We start from the raw sequence: 18,798 nt of genomic DNA, 5'->3' as shown, positions 1-18,798 counted from the left end.
CTTTTTTTTTTAAATCTCACCCATCTACACACAATGCCCCATAATGACAAAGTGAAAACATGTTTTTAGAAATGTTTGCAAATGTATTGAAAATGAACTGTCATGTACTGTCATGCCTGCTCCCGTACCCCCTCCCTGGTGCTCGAGGGCACCAGGCTGCCCATCATTACACGCATCAGCACAATATTGTGCTCAATATTGACTCACCTGGACTCCTTCACTTTGTTGATTGCCCCTTCTATATCTGTCTGTTCCTCCGTTTGTTCCCCGTGTCAGCATTATTGTTGTTTTGTTTTCCCTGTCCAGACGCTGTCCGTGTTCTGTTTCATGTCCGTGTTTATTAAATGTTCACTCCCTGTACCCAGCGTCTGTCCTTATAGTTAGAATCACCTTTGGCAATAATTACAGCGGTGAGTCGTTCTGGGAAAGTCTCTAAGAGCTTTGAACACCTGTATTGTACAATATTTGCACATTATTATTTTTTTAATTCTTCAAGCTCTGTCAAGTTGTTTGTTGCTCATTGTTAGACAGCCATTTTCAAGAATTGTCATATATTTTCAAGCCGATTTAAGTCAAAACTGTAACTAGGCCACTCAGTGTCATCTTGGTAAGTAACTCCAGTGTAGATAGGCAAGTCACTTAAGAACAAATTCTTATTTTCAATGACGGCCTAGGAACAGTGGGCTAACTGCCTTGTTCAGGTGCAGAACGACAGATTTTTTACCTTGTCAGCTAAGGGATTCAATCTTGCAACCTTTCGGTTACTAGTCCAACGCTCTAACCACTAGGCTACCTGCCGCTCTGTGTGGGGCACAGAGATGAGGTAGTCATTCCAAATCATGTTAAACACTATTATTTCAGTGAGTAAATGCAACTTCTTATGTGACTGTTTAAGCACATTTGTAGTCCTGAACTTGCAGTATTTAGGCTTGGCATAACAAAGAGATTAAATACTTATTGACTGAAGACATTTCAGCTTTTCATTTTGAATACATTTCTAAATATTTCTAAAAACATAATGCCACTTTGACATTATGGGTTATTGTGTGTAAGCCAGTGACACAAAATCTCAATTGAGTCAATTTTAAATTCAGAATGTAACGCAACAAAATGTGGAAAAAGTCAAGGGGTGTGAATACTTCCTGAAGGCACCGTATATTTATATTCGGTATTTGTATAATAATGGTCGGAATCTCATAGGAAGTCATTAAGATGGTACATATAATACAACATTTTCCTAACCTCTACATGGCCCTTTTCCAGGTGCTCAAAGCACTTCGAGTCACCTCATCCTCTATCAATATGTGATTGTAGTCTGAGTGTTACAGTGTAGCAGCAGCCAGCCATGTATGATAATAGGGCTTTTGAATGTATTTCTTATGTTGGGCTAGAGATCGATAAGATGGATTCTTTTTGCGTGAGTTTGATGTTCTGGATTCCATCTGTTGATGTCTGCTGGTTGGTCATGGTAAAAGTAAAATGGCGGCTGTTGCCTCAGCAACAGGGAGAGTGTGGACTCAGGAAAGTGGCCAATGAAATGAACAGTGTACATTTCTGTGCGATTTGCAGGGGTAGAGGGGAGAGGAGTGGAGTGGAGTCGAGTGGAATTGCGGTTGCAATTATAAAAATATACTGGTGTCAATTGACTGTAATGCCTTTTTAACATAATGCAGTAAGTTTAATTGATGAGATGATACAACATTTTCACAGTGGTGCAACAAAGACTGTTGTTGAGTCTTAATCAAGTGTGCTCAGATGTCCATATTATATGATTTGAAGCGGGTTGAAAGAGTCAAAACAGTGGCGACCGGTTTCCTCACGTCACTCTATAGAAAATGGAATATAACCTCAACTAGACAACAATGCAAAGTCAATCAGCCAATTCACCAATCATCAATTTAATCATTAATTAAACCTCTCTTGTAGCACACAGCAGTGCCGATATGCCAACAATGTAAATGTTACCCCATGAAACAAGCTGGCCGGACACTGCCTTTAATTGAATATGGGTTTAGTTTTTTGAACATATGATTAATTAATGTATTTTCTTTGTGGCCTCCACAGATGACGTGGGAGAGGGATATGGATGAGCAGCTGACCCCAGAGGCTTGGGCTGCCATGCAGAAGCTCTCCAACACGGTGAGAAACCTCAATCTGTCCCTAGCTACACCTAATATCTCACAGTATCATCTATAATTCATTACTCATATTTCACAAGTCATATAACTCAGAGATCCCTTCAGCGCTGTGAAACTCGCCAGGCAAGAAGGCTGCAGGGAAGGCTCTACCTCAGTCACAACAGTGGTGGGCTAACGTTGACTGGAACACAAACATTCAGAGGAGAGTTTATGTGTGTAGTTAGATCTTGTGGTTAGTGGAGCATAAAGATAGAGGGGCATAGGGCTCCACAAGTGATATTTCAAGCTTCAGAGTAAAGTTGGGGAAAGACAAAAGAGAACCACACATTGGTGTGTGTAAGTTTTTAAAAAACATTTAAGGTGCAATTTTCGCAAGTATGTGGGTCATTTTCACAACTCTATTTTCGATTGACTGAGTACATACAACAAAGAACTTTACCAAAATACTCTGTCAATTTGGACACATATTCAATCTAAGTATCTGGTTTTCAAAATGCAATATTCACTTGCCTTTAGATATTATGTTCTTGTCATTTTTTAACAACACAACTATCTCTTAATTAATCAAAGTGCTCCAAACTGCTAACTACTGAACCAAAAGTATACTCATGCCTCGTTACTGTAGCTTACATAGTTTGATAACTTCTGAACACTACATTTCTATATTTTTCCCTCATAAATGTATCAAATTGACATAAATTTAGGTTGGAAGGTAAAACCAAATCATATACAGTGGGGCAAAAAAGTATTTAGTCAGCCACCAATTGTGCAAGTTCTCCCACTTAAAAAGATGAGAGAGGCCTGTAATTTTCATCATAGGTACACTTCAACTATGACAGACAAAATGAGAAAAAAAATCCTGAATATCACATTGGATTTTTAATAAATGTATTTGCAAATTATGGTGGAAAATAAGTATTTGGTCACCTACAAACAAGCAAGATTTCTGTCTCTCACAGACCTGTAACTTCTTCTTTAAGAGGCTCCTCTGTCCTCCACTCGTTACCTGTATTAATTGCACCTGTTTGAAGTTGTGGACAGGTGTCTTTATACTGATAACAACTTCAAACAGTCACGGCTCTCACAGACTTGTTAGTTTTTCTTTAAGAAGCCCTCCTGTTCTCCACTCATTACCTGTATTAACTGCACCTGTTTGAACTCGTTACCTGTATAAAAGACACCTGTCCACACACTCAATCAAACAGACTACAACCTCTCCATGCAAGATCTCACCTCGTGGGGCATCAATGATCATGATGGAAGGTGAGGGATCAGCCCAGAACTACACGGCAGGACCTGGTCAATGACCTGAAGAGAGCTGGGACCACAGTCTCAAAGAAAACCATTAGTAACACACTATGCCGTCATGGATTAAAATCCTGCAGCGCACGCAAGGTCCCCCTGCTCAAGCCAGCGCATGTCCAGGCCCAACTGAAGTTTGCCAATGACCATCTGGATTATCCAGAGGAGGAATGGGAGAAGGTCATGTGGTCTGATGAGACAAAAATAGAGCTTTTTGGTCTAAACTCCACTCACCGTGTTTGGAGGAAGAAGGATGAGTACAACCCCAAGAATACCATCCCAACCGTGAAGCATGGAGGTGGAAACACATTGGGGATTGTTTTCTGCAAAGGGGACAGGAAGACTGCACCGTATTAAGGGGAGGATGGATGGGGCCATGTATCGCGAGATCTTGGCCAACAACCTCCTTCCCTCAGTAAGAGCATTGAAGATGGGTCGTGGCTGGGTCTTCCAGCATGACAACGACCCAAAACACACAGCCAGGGCAACTAAGGAGTGGCTCCGTAAGAAGCATCTCAAGGTCCTGGAGTGGCCTAGCCAGTCTCCAGACCTGAACCCAATAGAAAATCTTTGGAGGGAGCTGAAAGTCCGTATTGCCCAGCGACAGCCCCGAAACCTGAAGGATCTGGAGAAGGTCTGTATGGAGGAGTGGGCCAAAATCCCTTCTGCAGTGTGTGCAAACCTGGTCAAGAACTACAGGAAATGTATGATCTCTGTAATTGCAAACAAAGGTTAAGTTCTGCTTTTCTGATGTATCAAATACTATAAAATTCAAATTAATTACCTAACAATCATGCAATGTGATTTTCTGGATTTTTGTTTTAGATTCCATCTCTCACAGTTGAAGTGTACCTATGATAAAAATTACAGACCTCTACATGCTTTGTAAGTAGGAAAACCTGCAAAATCGGCAGTGTATCAAATACTTGTTCTCCCCACTGTATGTGTATTAAAGTAGTCAAAAGATTAGTATTTGGGCCCATATTCCTAGCATGCAATGTTTACATCAAGCTTGTGATGCTAGAAACTTGTTGGATGCATTTGCTGTTTGTTTTGGTTGTGTGTCAAATTGTTTTGTGCCCAATAGAAATTTATGGTAAATAAAGCATTGTGTAATTTTTATTGTAAATACAGTAAGAATATAATATGTTTCTAAAAAATTCTACATTAATATGGATGCTACCATGATTACAGATAGTGCTGAATGAATTGTGAGTAATGGTAAGTGAGACGCACAAATATTATACCCCCAAGACATGCTAACCTCTCACCATTACAATAACAGGGGAGGTTAACAGTTTTAGGTGGTATGATATTTGTGTGTCTAACTTTCTCACTCATCATTATTCACATTTCATTCAGGACTATCCTTAACCATGGTAGCAACAAACGTTAATGTAGAAGTGTTGAGAAACTTATTCAATTCTTATTTACAATAAAAGTGACTCCAAAATGACAGAATACATTATTTACCATTTATTTCTATTGGGCACAAAATACCCTCAAATTTAAGCTGACAGTCTGCACTTTAACCTCATAGTCATTGTATCACTTACAATCCAAAGTGCTTTAGTACAGAGCCAAAACATATGTACTGTATAAGGATAATGAAACTGTAAGGCTGACATGCACTACATGACCAAAAGTATGTGGATACTCGTCTACTGCTCGTCAAACATCTCATTCAAAAATCATGGGCATTAATATGGAGTATCCCCTTTGCTGCCGTAACAGTCTCCACTCTTCTGGGAAGGCTTTCCACTAAATGTTGAAACATTGCTGCGGGGACTTTCTACCATTCAGCCACAAGAGCATTCGTGAGGTCGGGCACTGATGTTGGCCGATTAGTCTGACTCGCAGTCTGCGTTCCAATTCATCCCAAATGTGTTTGATGGAGTTGAGGTCAGGGCTCTGTACAGGCCAGTGAAGTTCTTCCACACTTTTTATACGCTTCGGCGGTCCCGTTCTGTGAGCTTGTGTGGCCTACCACTTTGCCAATGAGCCTTTGTTGCTCATAGACGTTTCCACTTCACAATAACAACACTTGCAGTTGACCGTGGTAGCTCTAGCAGGGCAGAAATTTTACGAACTGCCTTGTTGGAAAGGTGGCACCCTATGACGGTCACTGAAAGTCACTGAGCTCTTAGTAAGGCCATTCTACTGGCAGTGTTTGTCTATGGAGATTGCATGGCGGTGCACTCAATTTTATACACCTGTCAGCAACTTGTGTGGCTGAAATAGCTGAATCCACTCATTTGAAAGGGAGTATATATTTTTGTATATGTAGTGTATATCTCAACGTGCTCAAAACCTGTCAATTGATACAAATCAGAAAGAAAATCTGTGCATGTCAAGCTATAGCCAAATACTGTATGGAAAATTATATTTACCATCTACTATTCTTTCTATTCAGCACTTCAAAAAGAACCGTGTTAAAATGTGTATGTTGAATTTTTTGCTATTGGATTGAATAGTAGTTAACTTGACTAAATGCTGAGCCTATCGTCATTATCTGATGTATTGGTGACTAAATAAAATATTCTCCTGGTATTTCACAAAATAATTGGATTTTGTATGAGTGACTCATGGGTGAAATATGTGTGAAACTCCAATGCATGAACAATCAAATGTTCTGAGCATAAGATACAAGTGTTATCAGTTTAGTTTTGTACTTTGAGTTTTGAAAATATCCCACTGGGTACAAACTGGTTGAATCAACATTGTTTCAGCGTAATTCGTCAACGTACTGTGATGTAGAATCTACATGGAAAATACATTGGATTTGAAAAAAGTTATCCGCTATTGTTTTGAGGTTGTCAACGACAGGATTATGTCATCAAGGTAACCAAATTTCAACATAGACAAGCCTTATGTTGAAATATGTTGAATTTGTACCAATAGGCTGGGCAGCACCTCCTACTGTAGAATTGTTCTAGCTACAGCTACCCTCCCATCCAAAGTTTTAACAAAGCCCAGCTATCATATTTGTCACTGACTATTAGCAATGTGCTATTGTGAGAATGATTGTTGAGAGAGCTCCACTTAAAAACTAAGTAGAGTCATTGTTGCTATCATTCCAAAGGGTAGGTTTAACAGAGCAAATATGTGACCATACTTTATCTATCATCAGTGATGCTGTTACGGTGCGTGAATGAGGACCCAAAAGCGAATTAACTTAAACAGAGCTTCTTTAATTACCAAACATAGGTAGGCTCAGACGGACCGGCAGATTCCGACAGGACAAGACAAGGTTACAGCAAACATGACGACAGTCTGGTTCAGGCATGAAACACAACAAACAAGAATCCGACAAGGACAGGAACAAAAACAGAGAGAGATATAGGGGACTAATCAGAGGGAAAAGGGGAACAGGTGGGAGAAGGGGTGACGAGGTAGTCAAGAGGAGACAAGGAACAGCTGGGGGAAAGCGGGGGAGAAAAGGTAACCTAACAACGACCAGCAGAGGGAGACAGGGTGAAGGGAAAGGACAGAGACAAGACACAACATGACAGTACATGACAGATGCTATTTTCAAAGTCATCAACAGAAATTGTTTTAATTCAACCCAGAATTCAACACAAAAATTGAGATGGAGACTTGAATCCAACATATCAATTATTAATTTGTAGATATACAGGAATTAAAGGCAGACTAAGTCAGTTGCACAGATGGAACTATTCATGTAGAAGATCAAAATATTTTTCAAATGTTGATATTTGGTTGCATTGACAACTAAACACAAATCAATATCACTTTTGAAATACAATAATATGAGTAACACATCCATGGTCAAATTCTTATGTAATCATATAAAGCGTGCATAGAATCTCAAACGGCATTGACACATCCAATCGCCACATTTTGAGGTTACCGTAGCTATACATTTCTTCTTACGTAATCATATAAACCGTGCGCGTAAGATAGCATGCTTAGGTTATCGCAGGTCTGTGGAGATTGCTGTAATAATCTCTGCAGAATCTCTAACGGCATTGATCACTTGCACCATGTACTTTTAATGTAATCTCAACTGCAATCTAGGTCATTTGGTTCTGCTATTAGATGAAGCACAGTGACATCACATGAATCTATTGTATAAATGAACTAAATATCTGACTTTGTATTCCAATTTCAACTTTGCTGTGAATTTATATGGTTGAAAGTATAGTGATAGAGAAATAATGAGAAAAAGGTGTGAATGGGGAAGAGAAAAAAAAGAGTATATAGGAGGGAGATTTTTACATGTCATTATAATAAAGCTTGGACTGAAACAAATGGTAAGAAATCCCTAAATGCTATATAACTGTATTTTCCCCAAAAATCAGACATTGTTTTATCAGACATTGTTTTTATTTTGGAATTTGGTTGTGCTTTTAAATGGTTGAAAGCATAGTGATAACACATTGGAAGTTCAACTAACTTTTGCCTGTTTTTTTGAGTGGGTGAATATAGGTTGTAATCTCATTGATCAACGTCTCAACCAGATATTAGCCAATTATCCACGTTGAAATGACGCAGTGTGCCCAGAGGGATACCACTTACATCTGAAAGTGTCAGGACAGCCGAAACAAATGACCTCACCATTTGGCTGTGCTTTGAAGATGCATTAGAGGTGTGTGTATGTAAGGCTGTGTGTATGTGAGGCTGTGTGTGTGAATCTACATAGAGCTGTGTGTGTGAGGCTGTGTGTAAGGCTGTGTGTGTGCGCGCATATCGGCAGCCTATAGAGGGCGAAGCAGAGACATGAGTCTGAGGTGATTGACAGCCAGCCTCTGACTGACAATAAATCAGAGAGTAAGGGAGAGAGGAGAGAGAAGGCTGTTGCCAGGGTTGCTGTTGCCACGGTTACCCAATTATATTTTCTTACCACCCTCAGACACCCCCCCCCCCTGCTGTTGGTAAGGTGAACTACCTCTATTCAGAGGAAGAGAAAGGTTTGTAAAGGTACACCCAACACGAAGCATGGAAAAATATGATTATATGGCATTTAGGGATTTATTACCATTTGTTTCTGTCCAAGTTTAATTATAATAATATATACAATTCTCCCTCCTATATACTATTTTTTTTTTTTTCCCATTCACACCTTTTTCTCATTATTTCTCCTGCCATTATATTTCTTATTTCTTTCCTCCCCTGTCTTGTCTGCACCTCACCTTTCCTCTTCCCTCTCTTTTCTCCTCTCCTCATCTCCTCTCTTCCCCCCCCTCCTCCCTCTTAGACAGAGGACAAGCCTCCGGAGCTGAAGTCTAATTTCATGGCCTCCTTCCTGGACTTCCTCAAAACGGGGAAGAAGCAGCCTGAATCTGGACCTGGTGGACCACAAGACCTAGGAGGGCCAGTGGAAGGAGCTGAAACCACAGACTCTTCCTCCCTGAAGGGTAGGATCCTGTCCCTGTCTCCCCCTCCACCGCCCCCTCCTCCACCCCCTCCGTTTGGGGACAGTAGCGAGGGCGAGGATGGGCTGAGTCCCTGTAAGCGTCTGGACGACGAGCTGAAGAGGAACCTGGAGACACTGCCGTCCTTCTCCTCCGACGAGGAGGAGGACTCTGTCAGTAAGAACCAGGACCTGCAGAAGAGCATCTCCTCGGCCATATCTGCCCTTTACGACACTCCCCATTCACTGGCTGCAGCCGTGGCTCTGCCCCCACCCAGCCCATCTCCGTCTCAGAGCCCATCGCTGCCACCAACGCCGCTGCCCGTGGTCCAAATGCAGGAGGACGTAGCCGATCTGGAGGAGCAGGACAATGAAGTAGAGACAAACATGCAACTTCACAACACACAGGCCAACACACAGCCAAATACACCATCCCCAGAACAGGAAGGACTGAGTGGGATGGACAGAGTGGATGAACGACAAGAGGAGGAAGAGAAGGAGATGGAGAAGAAGAGGGTAAAGGAAGAACTGAATTTAGAGTCTAGGGGTGTGGAGGAAGAAGTAGAGGAGAGAGAAGAGGAGGAGAGAGAGCCTGAGTTTGAGATGCTGGATGCTCCTAAAGTGGAAGGTGAGTAGCCTACTATCTCAGATATTCTGGAATGGTCTGACAAACAGTTGTTCATTTCCAAAGATGTAATATACTCTGAACCCCCCCCCCCCCCCCCCCCCCCCACACACACACACACACACAGATTCTCCATCCGGGCCTCCCCTACCCCCCTTTCTCCCATCCCTCTCCCCGTCCACTCTCACTTCTTCCTCCCCCTCCCCCCTACCTCCCCCACCACTCTCCCCACCCTCCCCTCTGCCCTTCCAGCATGAGGACGATGAAGAGGAGCAGCAGCAGCAGCCGTCCCCCCAACAAACCCACCACCCCCACCACAACCCCTCCACCTCTCCTCCCCCCAGCTCCTCGCCCCTGGCCCTGCCCTCTCCACCCTCCCCTTCCCCTGCAATGCCCCCCTCCACTACCCCCCCTCCCTCCTCCTCCCCTCCCCTTTCGGATGCTACAGAGCTGGCCCAGCCTTCCTCCTTGCCCTCCTCTTCCCCACCCTCACCCCCCACCCCTGAGGATGCTCCAGCCTCCAAAATCACCTCTCTGCACCTGGCCAAAAAGCAGGACAATGCGGCCATTGCTGGAGAGAGCGAGGAGGAGGACAGCGAGAGTGGCGGCGAGGGCATCTTCCGGGAGAGGGACGAGTTTGTGGTGCGGACTGAGGACATTGGCACGCTCAAGGTGAGGGCTTCTGGCATTCACTATGGGAGGTGGTATGTCTTGTCTTCTCACTCATACACACACACACACACACACACACACACTTACGGGCCTACACACAATACCCCATAATATCAAAGTGGGATCATGTTTTTACAAATTAATAAAAAATGAAAAGCTGAAATGTCTTGAGTCAATAAGTATTCAACCCCTTAGTTATAGCAAGCCTAAATAAGTTCAAGTCACACCATGAGTTGCATGAGCTCCCTCTGTGTGCAATAATAGTGTTTAACATGATTTTAAAGGACTAACTCATCTCTATACCACGCACATATTATCTGTAAGGTCCCTCAGTCGAGCAGTACATTTCAAACGCAGATTCAACCACAAAGACCAGGGAGGTTTTCCAATGGCTTACAAATAAGTGCACCTATTGGTAGATGGGTAAAAAAAAACATTGAATATCCCTTTGAGTATGGGGAAGTTATTAATCCTTAATAAGAGACACGCCCGTGCGTCAGTCTAAGTAACATAATAAAAAAAATCCCCATCATAATCCGTCAGTTTAAACTAGAGGTATCAATCCACTGCATCCGCCTATGTCGGCCTTCCGCATCTGCGGTGGAAGGTGGCAGACCTACAGCTGTGTTTGTCAGACCATGAGACATCTTGAAAATCGGTCTTCTCACGAAAACGTCTGTAGCATCTGAACAGCTCTACGAGCCCCACAAGTGTTACGGGAGTCCGAAATCGGTAACGTGCCAATTGCTGAACCTTTTGGGCTACAAACTAATATCCGTTTTGCTCTGACCCCCACTCGTCTGAAGGTAACCCAACAAAAATAAGGGGTTAAAAAAAATGTATAACGAAAATATTTCCTGAGCTTTCTTATCTTATCTTAGATATTTGTTGATATTTGTTCAAGTTCATAACTGCACAGTCTCCTCAAACAATAGAATGGTATTCTTTCCATGTAGTGTCTACTGTAAATTGCACAGTGCAGTTAGATTAACAAGAATTTAAGCTTTCTGCCCATAGACATATCTGCCCATCAGATATGTCTATGTCCTGGGAAATTTTCTTGTTACTTGCATCCTCATGCTAATCACATTAACCTTCGTTAGCTCAACCATCCCGCGGGCGGAGGCACCGATTCTGTAGAGGTTAACAATACTAACCTAAGTGAGTGAAAAGAAAGAAGCCTGTACAGAATACAAATATTCCAAAACATGCATCCTGTTTGTAATAAGGCACTAAAGTAAAGCTGCAAAAAAAATTGGGAAAGAAATTAATTTACTGTACTGAATACAAAGCATTATGTTTGGGGCAAACACAACACATCACTGAGTACCACTCTTTATATTTTCAAGCAAAGCATGGTGGTGGCGACTGCATCATGTTATGGGTATGCTTGTCATTGGCAAGGACTGGGGAGTTTTTTGGGGGATAAAAATAAACACAATAGTGCTAAGCACAGGGAAAACCTGGTTCAGTCTTCTTTCCAACATACACTGGGAGACAAATTCACCTTTCAGCTGGACAATAACCTAAAACACAAGGCCAAATATACACTGGAGTTGCTTACCAAGACGACATTGAATGTTCCTGAGAGGCCTAGTTACAGTTTTGACTTAAATCGTCTTGAAAATCTATGGCAAAACTTAAAAATGGCTGTCTAGCAATGAGCAACAACCAACTTGACAGAGCTTGAAGACTTTTAAAAATAATAATGTGCAAATATTGTACAATCCAGGTGTGCAAAACTCTTAGAGATTTACCCTGAAAAACTCACAGCTGTAATCGCTGCCAGAGGTGATTCTAGCAGGGGTGTAAATGTTTTTATTTCACCTTTATTTAACCAGATAGGCAAGTTGAGAACAAGTTCTCATTTACAATTGCGACCTGGCCAAGATAAAGCAAAGCAGTTCGACACATACAACGACACAGAGTTACACATGGAGTAAAACAAACATACAGTCAATAATACAGTAGAAACAAGTCTATATACGATCTGAGCAAATGAGGTGAGATAAGGGAGGTAAAGGCAAAAAAAGGCCATGGTGGCAAAGTAAATACAATATAGCAAGTAAAACACTGGAATGGTAGATTTGCAGTGGAAGAATGTGCAAAGTAGAATAAAAAATAATGGGGTGCAAAGGAGCAAAATAAATTAAATTAAATAAATACAGTAGGGAAAGAGGTAGTTGTTTGGGCTAAATTATAGGTGGGCTATGTACAGGTGCAGTAATCTGTGAGCTGCTCTGACAGCTGGTGCTTAAAGCTAGTGAGGGAGATAAGTGTTTCCAGTTTCAGAGATTTGTGTAGTTCGTTCCAGTCATTGGCAGCAGAGAACTGGAAGGAGAGGCGGCCAAAGAAAGAATTGGTTTTGGGGGTGACCAGAGAGATATACCTGCTGGAGCGCGTGCTACAGGTGGGTGATGCTATGGTGACCAGCGAACTGAGATAAGGGGGGACTTTACCTAGCGGGGTCTTGTGGATGACATGGAGCCAGTGGGTTTGGCGACGAGTATGAAGCGAGGGCCAGCCAACGAGAGCGTACAGGTTGCAATGGTGGGTAGTATATGGGGCTTTGGTGACAAAACGGATGGCACTGTGATAGACTGCATCCAATTTGTTGAGTAGGGTATTGGAGGCTATTTTGTAAATGACATCGCCGAAGTCGAGGATTGGTAGGATGGTCAGTTTTACAAGGGTATGTTTGGCAGCATGAGTGAAGGATGCTTTGTTTGCGAAATAGGAAGCCAATTCTAGATTTAACTTTGGATTGGAGATGTTTAATGTGGGTCTGGAAGGAGAGTTTACAGTCTAACCAGACATGTAAATGGGATATTTCTGTATTTAATTTTCAGTACATTTGCAAACATTTCTAAAATCATATTTTCACTTTGTCATTATTGGATGTTGTATGTAGATGGGTGCGAAGAATAATATATATAAGCTATTTTGAATTCAGTCTGTAACACAACAAAAGTCAAGGGTTATGAATACTTCTGAAGGTACTGTACACACTCTCTTTGTCTCTCAAGATGGCCCTGCAGACCGGCCGTGAGCCACCACCCATCTGGAGAGTGCAGAAAGCCCTGCTGCAGAAGTTCAGCCCCGAGATCAAAGACGGACAGAGGCAGTTCTGTGCCACCAGTAACGTGAGTTACTCACATCCCCTTTCAGACAGGAGACTCTCTTCTTCTCTTTCATCTTAAAGTACAATCCAGCGATGGATGCAAGGATTTACAATCCAGCATGAGATCGTCATGATAGTTGTACAAATATTTTGAAGCTACACATAGTTTGTTTATAATAACTAAAATGATTCTCTCTCTATAAATATTTCCCTCCCATTCTCTCTCTCTCTCAGTATCTGGGCTACTTTGGCGATGCCAAGATGCGGTACCAACGCCTCTATGTCAAGTTCCTGGAGAATTTCAATAAAAAGGATTATGTCCGTGTGTGCTCACGTAAACCCTGGCACAGACCTAGACTCATGTTGAGGTAGGTTTGCGCTGTTTGTCCCTGCGTGTTTGCCGTACTCCTCTGGGTCTTGATTCATATGTGCCCAACCCCATGTAGAACCGTAGCCCCTACCTCCATGCATGTGTAACTGTAAGCAATATCCTGCAAAAATACTCATTTTTTTGTACCTTGACAGGCGTCAATCACTCCCATCGCTCCCCAAGCCACCTCCCCCTGCCATCGGTCAAACTCCACCCCGATTGGAGCGAGATGAGAGGGAGCGGAAGGAGAAGGAGAAAGAGAGAGAGCAGAAAGAGAAGGAGCAGAAAGAGAGGGAGCAGAAAGAGAGGGAGCAGAAAGAGAGGGAGCAAAAAGAGAGGGAGCAAAAAGAGAGGAAGCAAAAGGGAAAAGAGAAGGAACAGAAAGAGAGAGCGCAAAAGGAAAAGGAGCAGAAAGAGAAAGAGAGGGAACAAAAGGAGAAAGCGAGAGATCAAAAGGAGAAAGATAGAGAGAAAGAGAGGAAACAAAAGGAAAAAGCGAAAGAGCAGAAAGAGAGGGAGCAAAAAGAGAAAGAGAGGGAGCAAAATGAGAAAGCGAGAGAGCAAAAGGACAAAGAGAAGGAGAAAGAGAGGGAGCAAAAGGAGAAAGCAAGAGCGCAGAAAGAGAGGGAGCAAAACAACAAAGCAACAGAGCAGAAAGAGAAGGAGAGGGAGCAGAAGGAGCGAGAGAGGGAGAGGGAAAAAGATAAACAGCGAGAGAGGGAGCGAGAGAAGGAGGAGAGAGAAGAAAAAGAGAAGAGGCATTCACCACCTGAGGAGAAGGTGGAGAGAAGAAGCAGTGAAGTGGACCGAAAGAGAGTGGGGGAGGAGAAGAGAGGAGTAGGAGAGAAGAAGACAGAGCGCCCATCGAGGGCCAGGCTAGTGAAGGTGGAGCCTCCACCCAAGAAGAGGAAGAAGTGGCTGAAGGAAGTCCCCTCTGACTCAGACTCCTCCCTCGATGGGCCCAGCGAAGACCAAGGTGAGGGATTATTTTTTGTTTGTGTGTGTGTGTAACTGTGTGTTAATGCAATTTTGGTATGTATATTTATGTGTAATGGCTTGGCAAAAACTCAGAGAGTTAAGTCTTGTAACACACTGGAGCCCCAGGTTCAAACCCACTCAGTGACATATTTTCTCACTCTCTCTCTCTCTCTCTCTCTCTCTCTCTCGCTCTCTCTCTCTCTCTCTCTGTCTCTCTGTCTCTCTCTCTGTGTGTCTCCCCTGTAGCCCCAGTGAGAGGGGGGATGAACAGTCGAGCCATGAGGGAGATGTTCAGGAGTTACATAGAGATGCTGGTCAGTACAGCACTTGACCCCGACATGATTCAAGCCCTGGAGGACACAGACGGTGAGAGGGATGGGGTGATGATGTGATCAGGTGTGGGGTAAATTCAATGTTCATTCTAGAGGTCGGACGATTTCAAGTTTTCATAACAATCGGAAATCGGTATTTTTGGACACCGATTTGGCCGATTTAAAATTATTTAACTTTTATTTAACTAGGCAAGTCAGTTAAGAACATTCTTATTTTCAATGACGGCCTAGGAATGGTGGGTTAACTGCCTTGTTCAGGGGCAGAACAACATATTTTTACCTTGTCAGCTCGGGGATTCAATCTTGCAACGGTACAGTTAACTAGTCCAACGCTCTAACCACCTGCCTCTCATTGCACTCCACGAGGATACTGCCTGTTACGCAAATGCAGTAAGCCAAGGTAAGTTGCTAGCTAGCATTAAACTTATCTTGTAAAAAACAATCAATCAATCAATCATAATCACTAATTAACTACACATGGTTGATGATATTACTAGTTTATCTAGCGTGTCCTGCTTTGCATATAATCGATGCGGTGCGTATTCGCGAAAAAGGACTGTCCTTGCTCCAATGTGTACCTAACCATTAACATCAATGCCTTTCTTAAAATCAATACACAGAAGTATATATTTTTAAACCTGCATATTTAGCTAAAAGAAATCCAGGTTAGCAGCCAATATTAACCAGGTGAAATTGTGTCACTTCTCTTGCGTTCATTGCACGCAGAGTCAGGGTATATGCAACAGTTTGGGCTGCCTAATTTGCCAGAATTTTACATAATTATTACATAACATTGAAGGTTGTGCGATGTAACAGGAATATTTAGACTTATGGATGCCACCCGTTAGATAAAATATAGAACGGTTCCATATTTCACTGAAAGAATAAACGTCTTGTTTTCAAGATGATAGTTTCCGGATTCGACCATATTAATGACCTATGGCTCGTATTTCTGTGTGTTATTATGTTATAATTAAGTCTATGATTTGATAGAGCAGTCTGACTGAGCGATGGTAGGCACCAGCAGGCTCGTAAGCATTCATTCAAACAGCACTTTCGTGCGTTTTGCCAGCAGCTCTTTGCTGTGCTTCAAGCATTGCACTGTTTATGACTTCAAGCCTATCAACTCCCGAGATTAGGCTGGTGTAACCGATGTGAAATGGTTAGCGGGGTGAGCGCTAATAGCGTTTCAAACGTCACTCGCTCTGAGACTTGGAGTAGTTATTCCCCTTGCTCTGCATGGGTAACGCTGCTTCGAGGGTGGCTGTTGTCGATGTGTTCCTGTTTTGAGGCCAGGTAGGGGCGAGGAGAGGGATGGAAGCTACAGTGCCTTGCGAAAGTATTCGGCCCCCTTGAACTTTGCGACCTTTTGCCACATTTCAGGCTTCAAACATAAAGATATAAAACTGTATTTTTTTGTGAAGAATCAACAACAAGTGGGACACAATCATGAAGTGGAACGACATTTATTGGATATTTCAAACTTTTTTAACAAATCAAAAACTGAAAAATTGGGCGTGCAAAATTATTCAGCCCCTTTACTTTCAGTGCAGCAAACTCTCTCCAGGAGTTCAGTGAGGATCTCTATGATCCAATGTTGACCTAAATGACTAATGATGATAAATACAATCCACCTGTGTGTAATCAAGTCTCCGTATAAATGCACCTGCACTGTGATAGTCTCAGAGGTCCGTTAAAAGCGCAGAGAGCATCATGAAGAACAAGGAACACACCAGGCAGGTCCGAGATACTGTTGTGAAGAAGTTTAAAGCCGGATTTGGATACAAAAAGATTTCCCAAGCTTTAAACATCCCAAGGAGCATTGTGCAAGCGATAATATTGAAATGGAAGGAGTATCAGACCACTGCAAATCTACCAAGACCTGGCCGTCCCTCTAAACTTTCAGCTCATACAAGGAGAAGACTGATCAGAGATGCAGCCAAGAGGCCCATGATCACTCTGGATGAACTGCAGAGATCTACAGCTGAGGTGGGGGACTCTGTCCATAGGACAACAATCAGTCGTATATTGCACAAATCTGGCCTTTATGGAAGAGTGGCAAGAAGAAAGCCATTTCTTAAAGATATCCATAAAAAGTGTTGTTTAAAGTTTGCCACAAGCCACCTGGGAGACACACCAAACATGTGGAAGAAGGTGCTCTGGTCAGATGAAACCAAAATTGAACTTTTTGGCAACAATGCAAAACGTTATGTTTGGCGTAAAAGCAACACAGCTGAACACACCATCCCCACTGTCAAACATGGTGGTGGCAGCATCATGGTTTGGGCCTGCTTTTCTTCAGCAGGGACAGGGAAGATTAAGATTGATGGGAAGATGGATGGAGCCAAATACAGGACCATTCTGGAAGAAAACCTGATGGAGTCTGCAAAAGACCTGAGACTGGGACGGAGATTTGTCTTCCAACAAGACAATGATCCAAAACATAAAGCAAAATCTACAATGGAATGGTTCAAAAATAAACATATCCAGGTGTTAGAATGGCCAAGTCAAAGTCCAGACCTGAATCCAATCGAGAATCTGTGGAAAGAACTGAAAACTGCTGTTCACAAATGCTCTCCATCCAACCTCACTGAGCTCGAGCTGTTTTGCAAGGAGGAATGGGAAACAATGTCAGTCTCTCGATGTGCAAAACTGATAGAGACATACCCCAAGCGACTTACAGCTGTAATCGCAGCAAAAGGTGGCGCTACAAAGTATTAACTTAAGGGGGCTGAATAATTTTGCACGCCCAATTTTTCAGTTTTTGATTTGTTAAAAAAAGTTTGAAATATCCAATAAATGTCGTTCCACTTCATGATTGTGTCCCACTTGTTGTTGATTCTTCACATAAAAATACAGTTTTATATCTTTATGTTTGAAGCCTGAAATGTGGCAAAAGGTCGCAAAGTTCAAGGGGGCCGAATACTTTCGCAAGGCACTGTATACTGTTACACTGGCAATACTAAAGTGCCTATAAGAACATCCAATAGTCAAAGGTATATGAAATACAAATGGTATAGAGAGAAATAGTCCTATAATTCATATAATAACTACAACCTAAAACTTCTTACCTGGGAATATTGAAGACTCATGTTAAAAGGAACCACCAGCTTTCATATGTTCTCATGTTCTGAGCAAGGAACTTAAACGTTAGCTTTCTTACATGGCACATATTGCACTTTTACTTTCTTCTCCAACACTTTGTTTTTGCATTATTTAATCCAAATTGAACATGTTTCATTATTTATTTGAGGCTAAATTGATTTTATTGATGTATTATATTAAGTTAAAAATAAGTGTTCATTCAGTATTCTTGTAATTGTCAGTATTACAAATAAATAAAAGAAATCGTCCGATTAATCGGTATCAGCTTTTTTTTTTACTGAAATTACATTATTCGCAATGCTCCTCTATGATAATTTGGAATTAGATTTTCAGTTTACTTCCTGAATTGACTGAATTCAAAGGGAATTTACCCCACCCCTGGGAGTGAGTAAAGAGAGTATTGATCAAAAGTAAGTGAGAGTAGGATTTAGGAAGAAAGATGTCATGAGATAAGTCATACAGACTCTATGTCCCTCCCACTCTGGCCCCCAGACGAGTTGTACCTCCCGCCCATGAGGAAGATTGACAGCCTACTCAATGAACAAAAGAGGAGACTGTTAAGGAGAGTCAACATGAGTGGCCAACACCAGGTACGTCTGTCTGTTTAGTTGTAAAAATGCTGATGCCAGATGTGATACCTACCTATGAAAAGTACCTGTTGTGTCTGGAGTTTTACCATATCTCCTTCCAATCTCCATCCAACTTTCTCACTATCATAAAGAAAAGTGAAAGCTTTAAAACAGTTGAAATGACCTCTTCTCCCTCTCCCCCTCCATCTTTA

General features: G+C 42.2%; 1 protein-coding gene across 1 annotated transcript in view; it reads left to right on the top strand.

Annotated features, from left to right (window-relative positions):
- Positions 1-18,798, top strand: part of LOC110521015 (proline-rich protein 12) — a 53,465-nt gene that overhangs the window by 19,393 nt on the left and 15,274 nt on the right. The window contains exons 6-13 of the mRNA XM_090232185.1: positions 2,065-2,139; positions 8,659-9,442; positions 9,567-10,111; positions 13,138-13,254; positions 13,467-13,600; positions 13,758-14,578; positions 14,827-14,946; positions 18,510-18,607. Coding sequence (XP_090088311.1) covers positions 2,065-2,139; positions 8,659-9,442; positions 9,567-10,111; positions 13,138-13,254; positions 13,467-13,600; positions 13,758-14,578; positions 14,827-14,946; positions 18,510-18,607 — 2,694 coding nt within the window. The remainder of the gene's footprint in view (positions 1-2,064; positions 2,140-8,658; positions 9,443-9,566; positions 10,112-13,137; positions 13,255-13,466; positions 13,601-13,757; positions 14,579-14,826; positions 14,947-18,509; positions 18,608-18,798) is intronic.

Source organism: Oncorhynchus mykiss, chromosome 4 (assembly GCF_057628025.1).
Source record: "Oncorhynchus mykiss isolate SJ-2025 chromosome 4, ASM5762802v1, whole genome shotgun sequence".
Classification (NCBI taxonomy): domain Eukaryota; kingdom Metazoa; phylum Chordata; class Actinopteri; order Salmoniformes; family Salmonidae; genus Oncorhynchus; species Oncorhynchus mykiss.
This window is presented reverse-complemented; position numbering and strand designations above follow the sequence as displayed.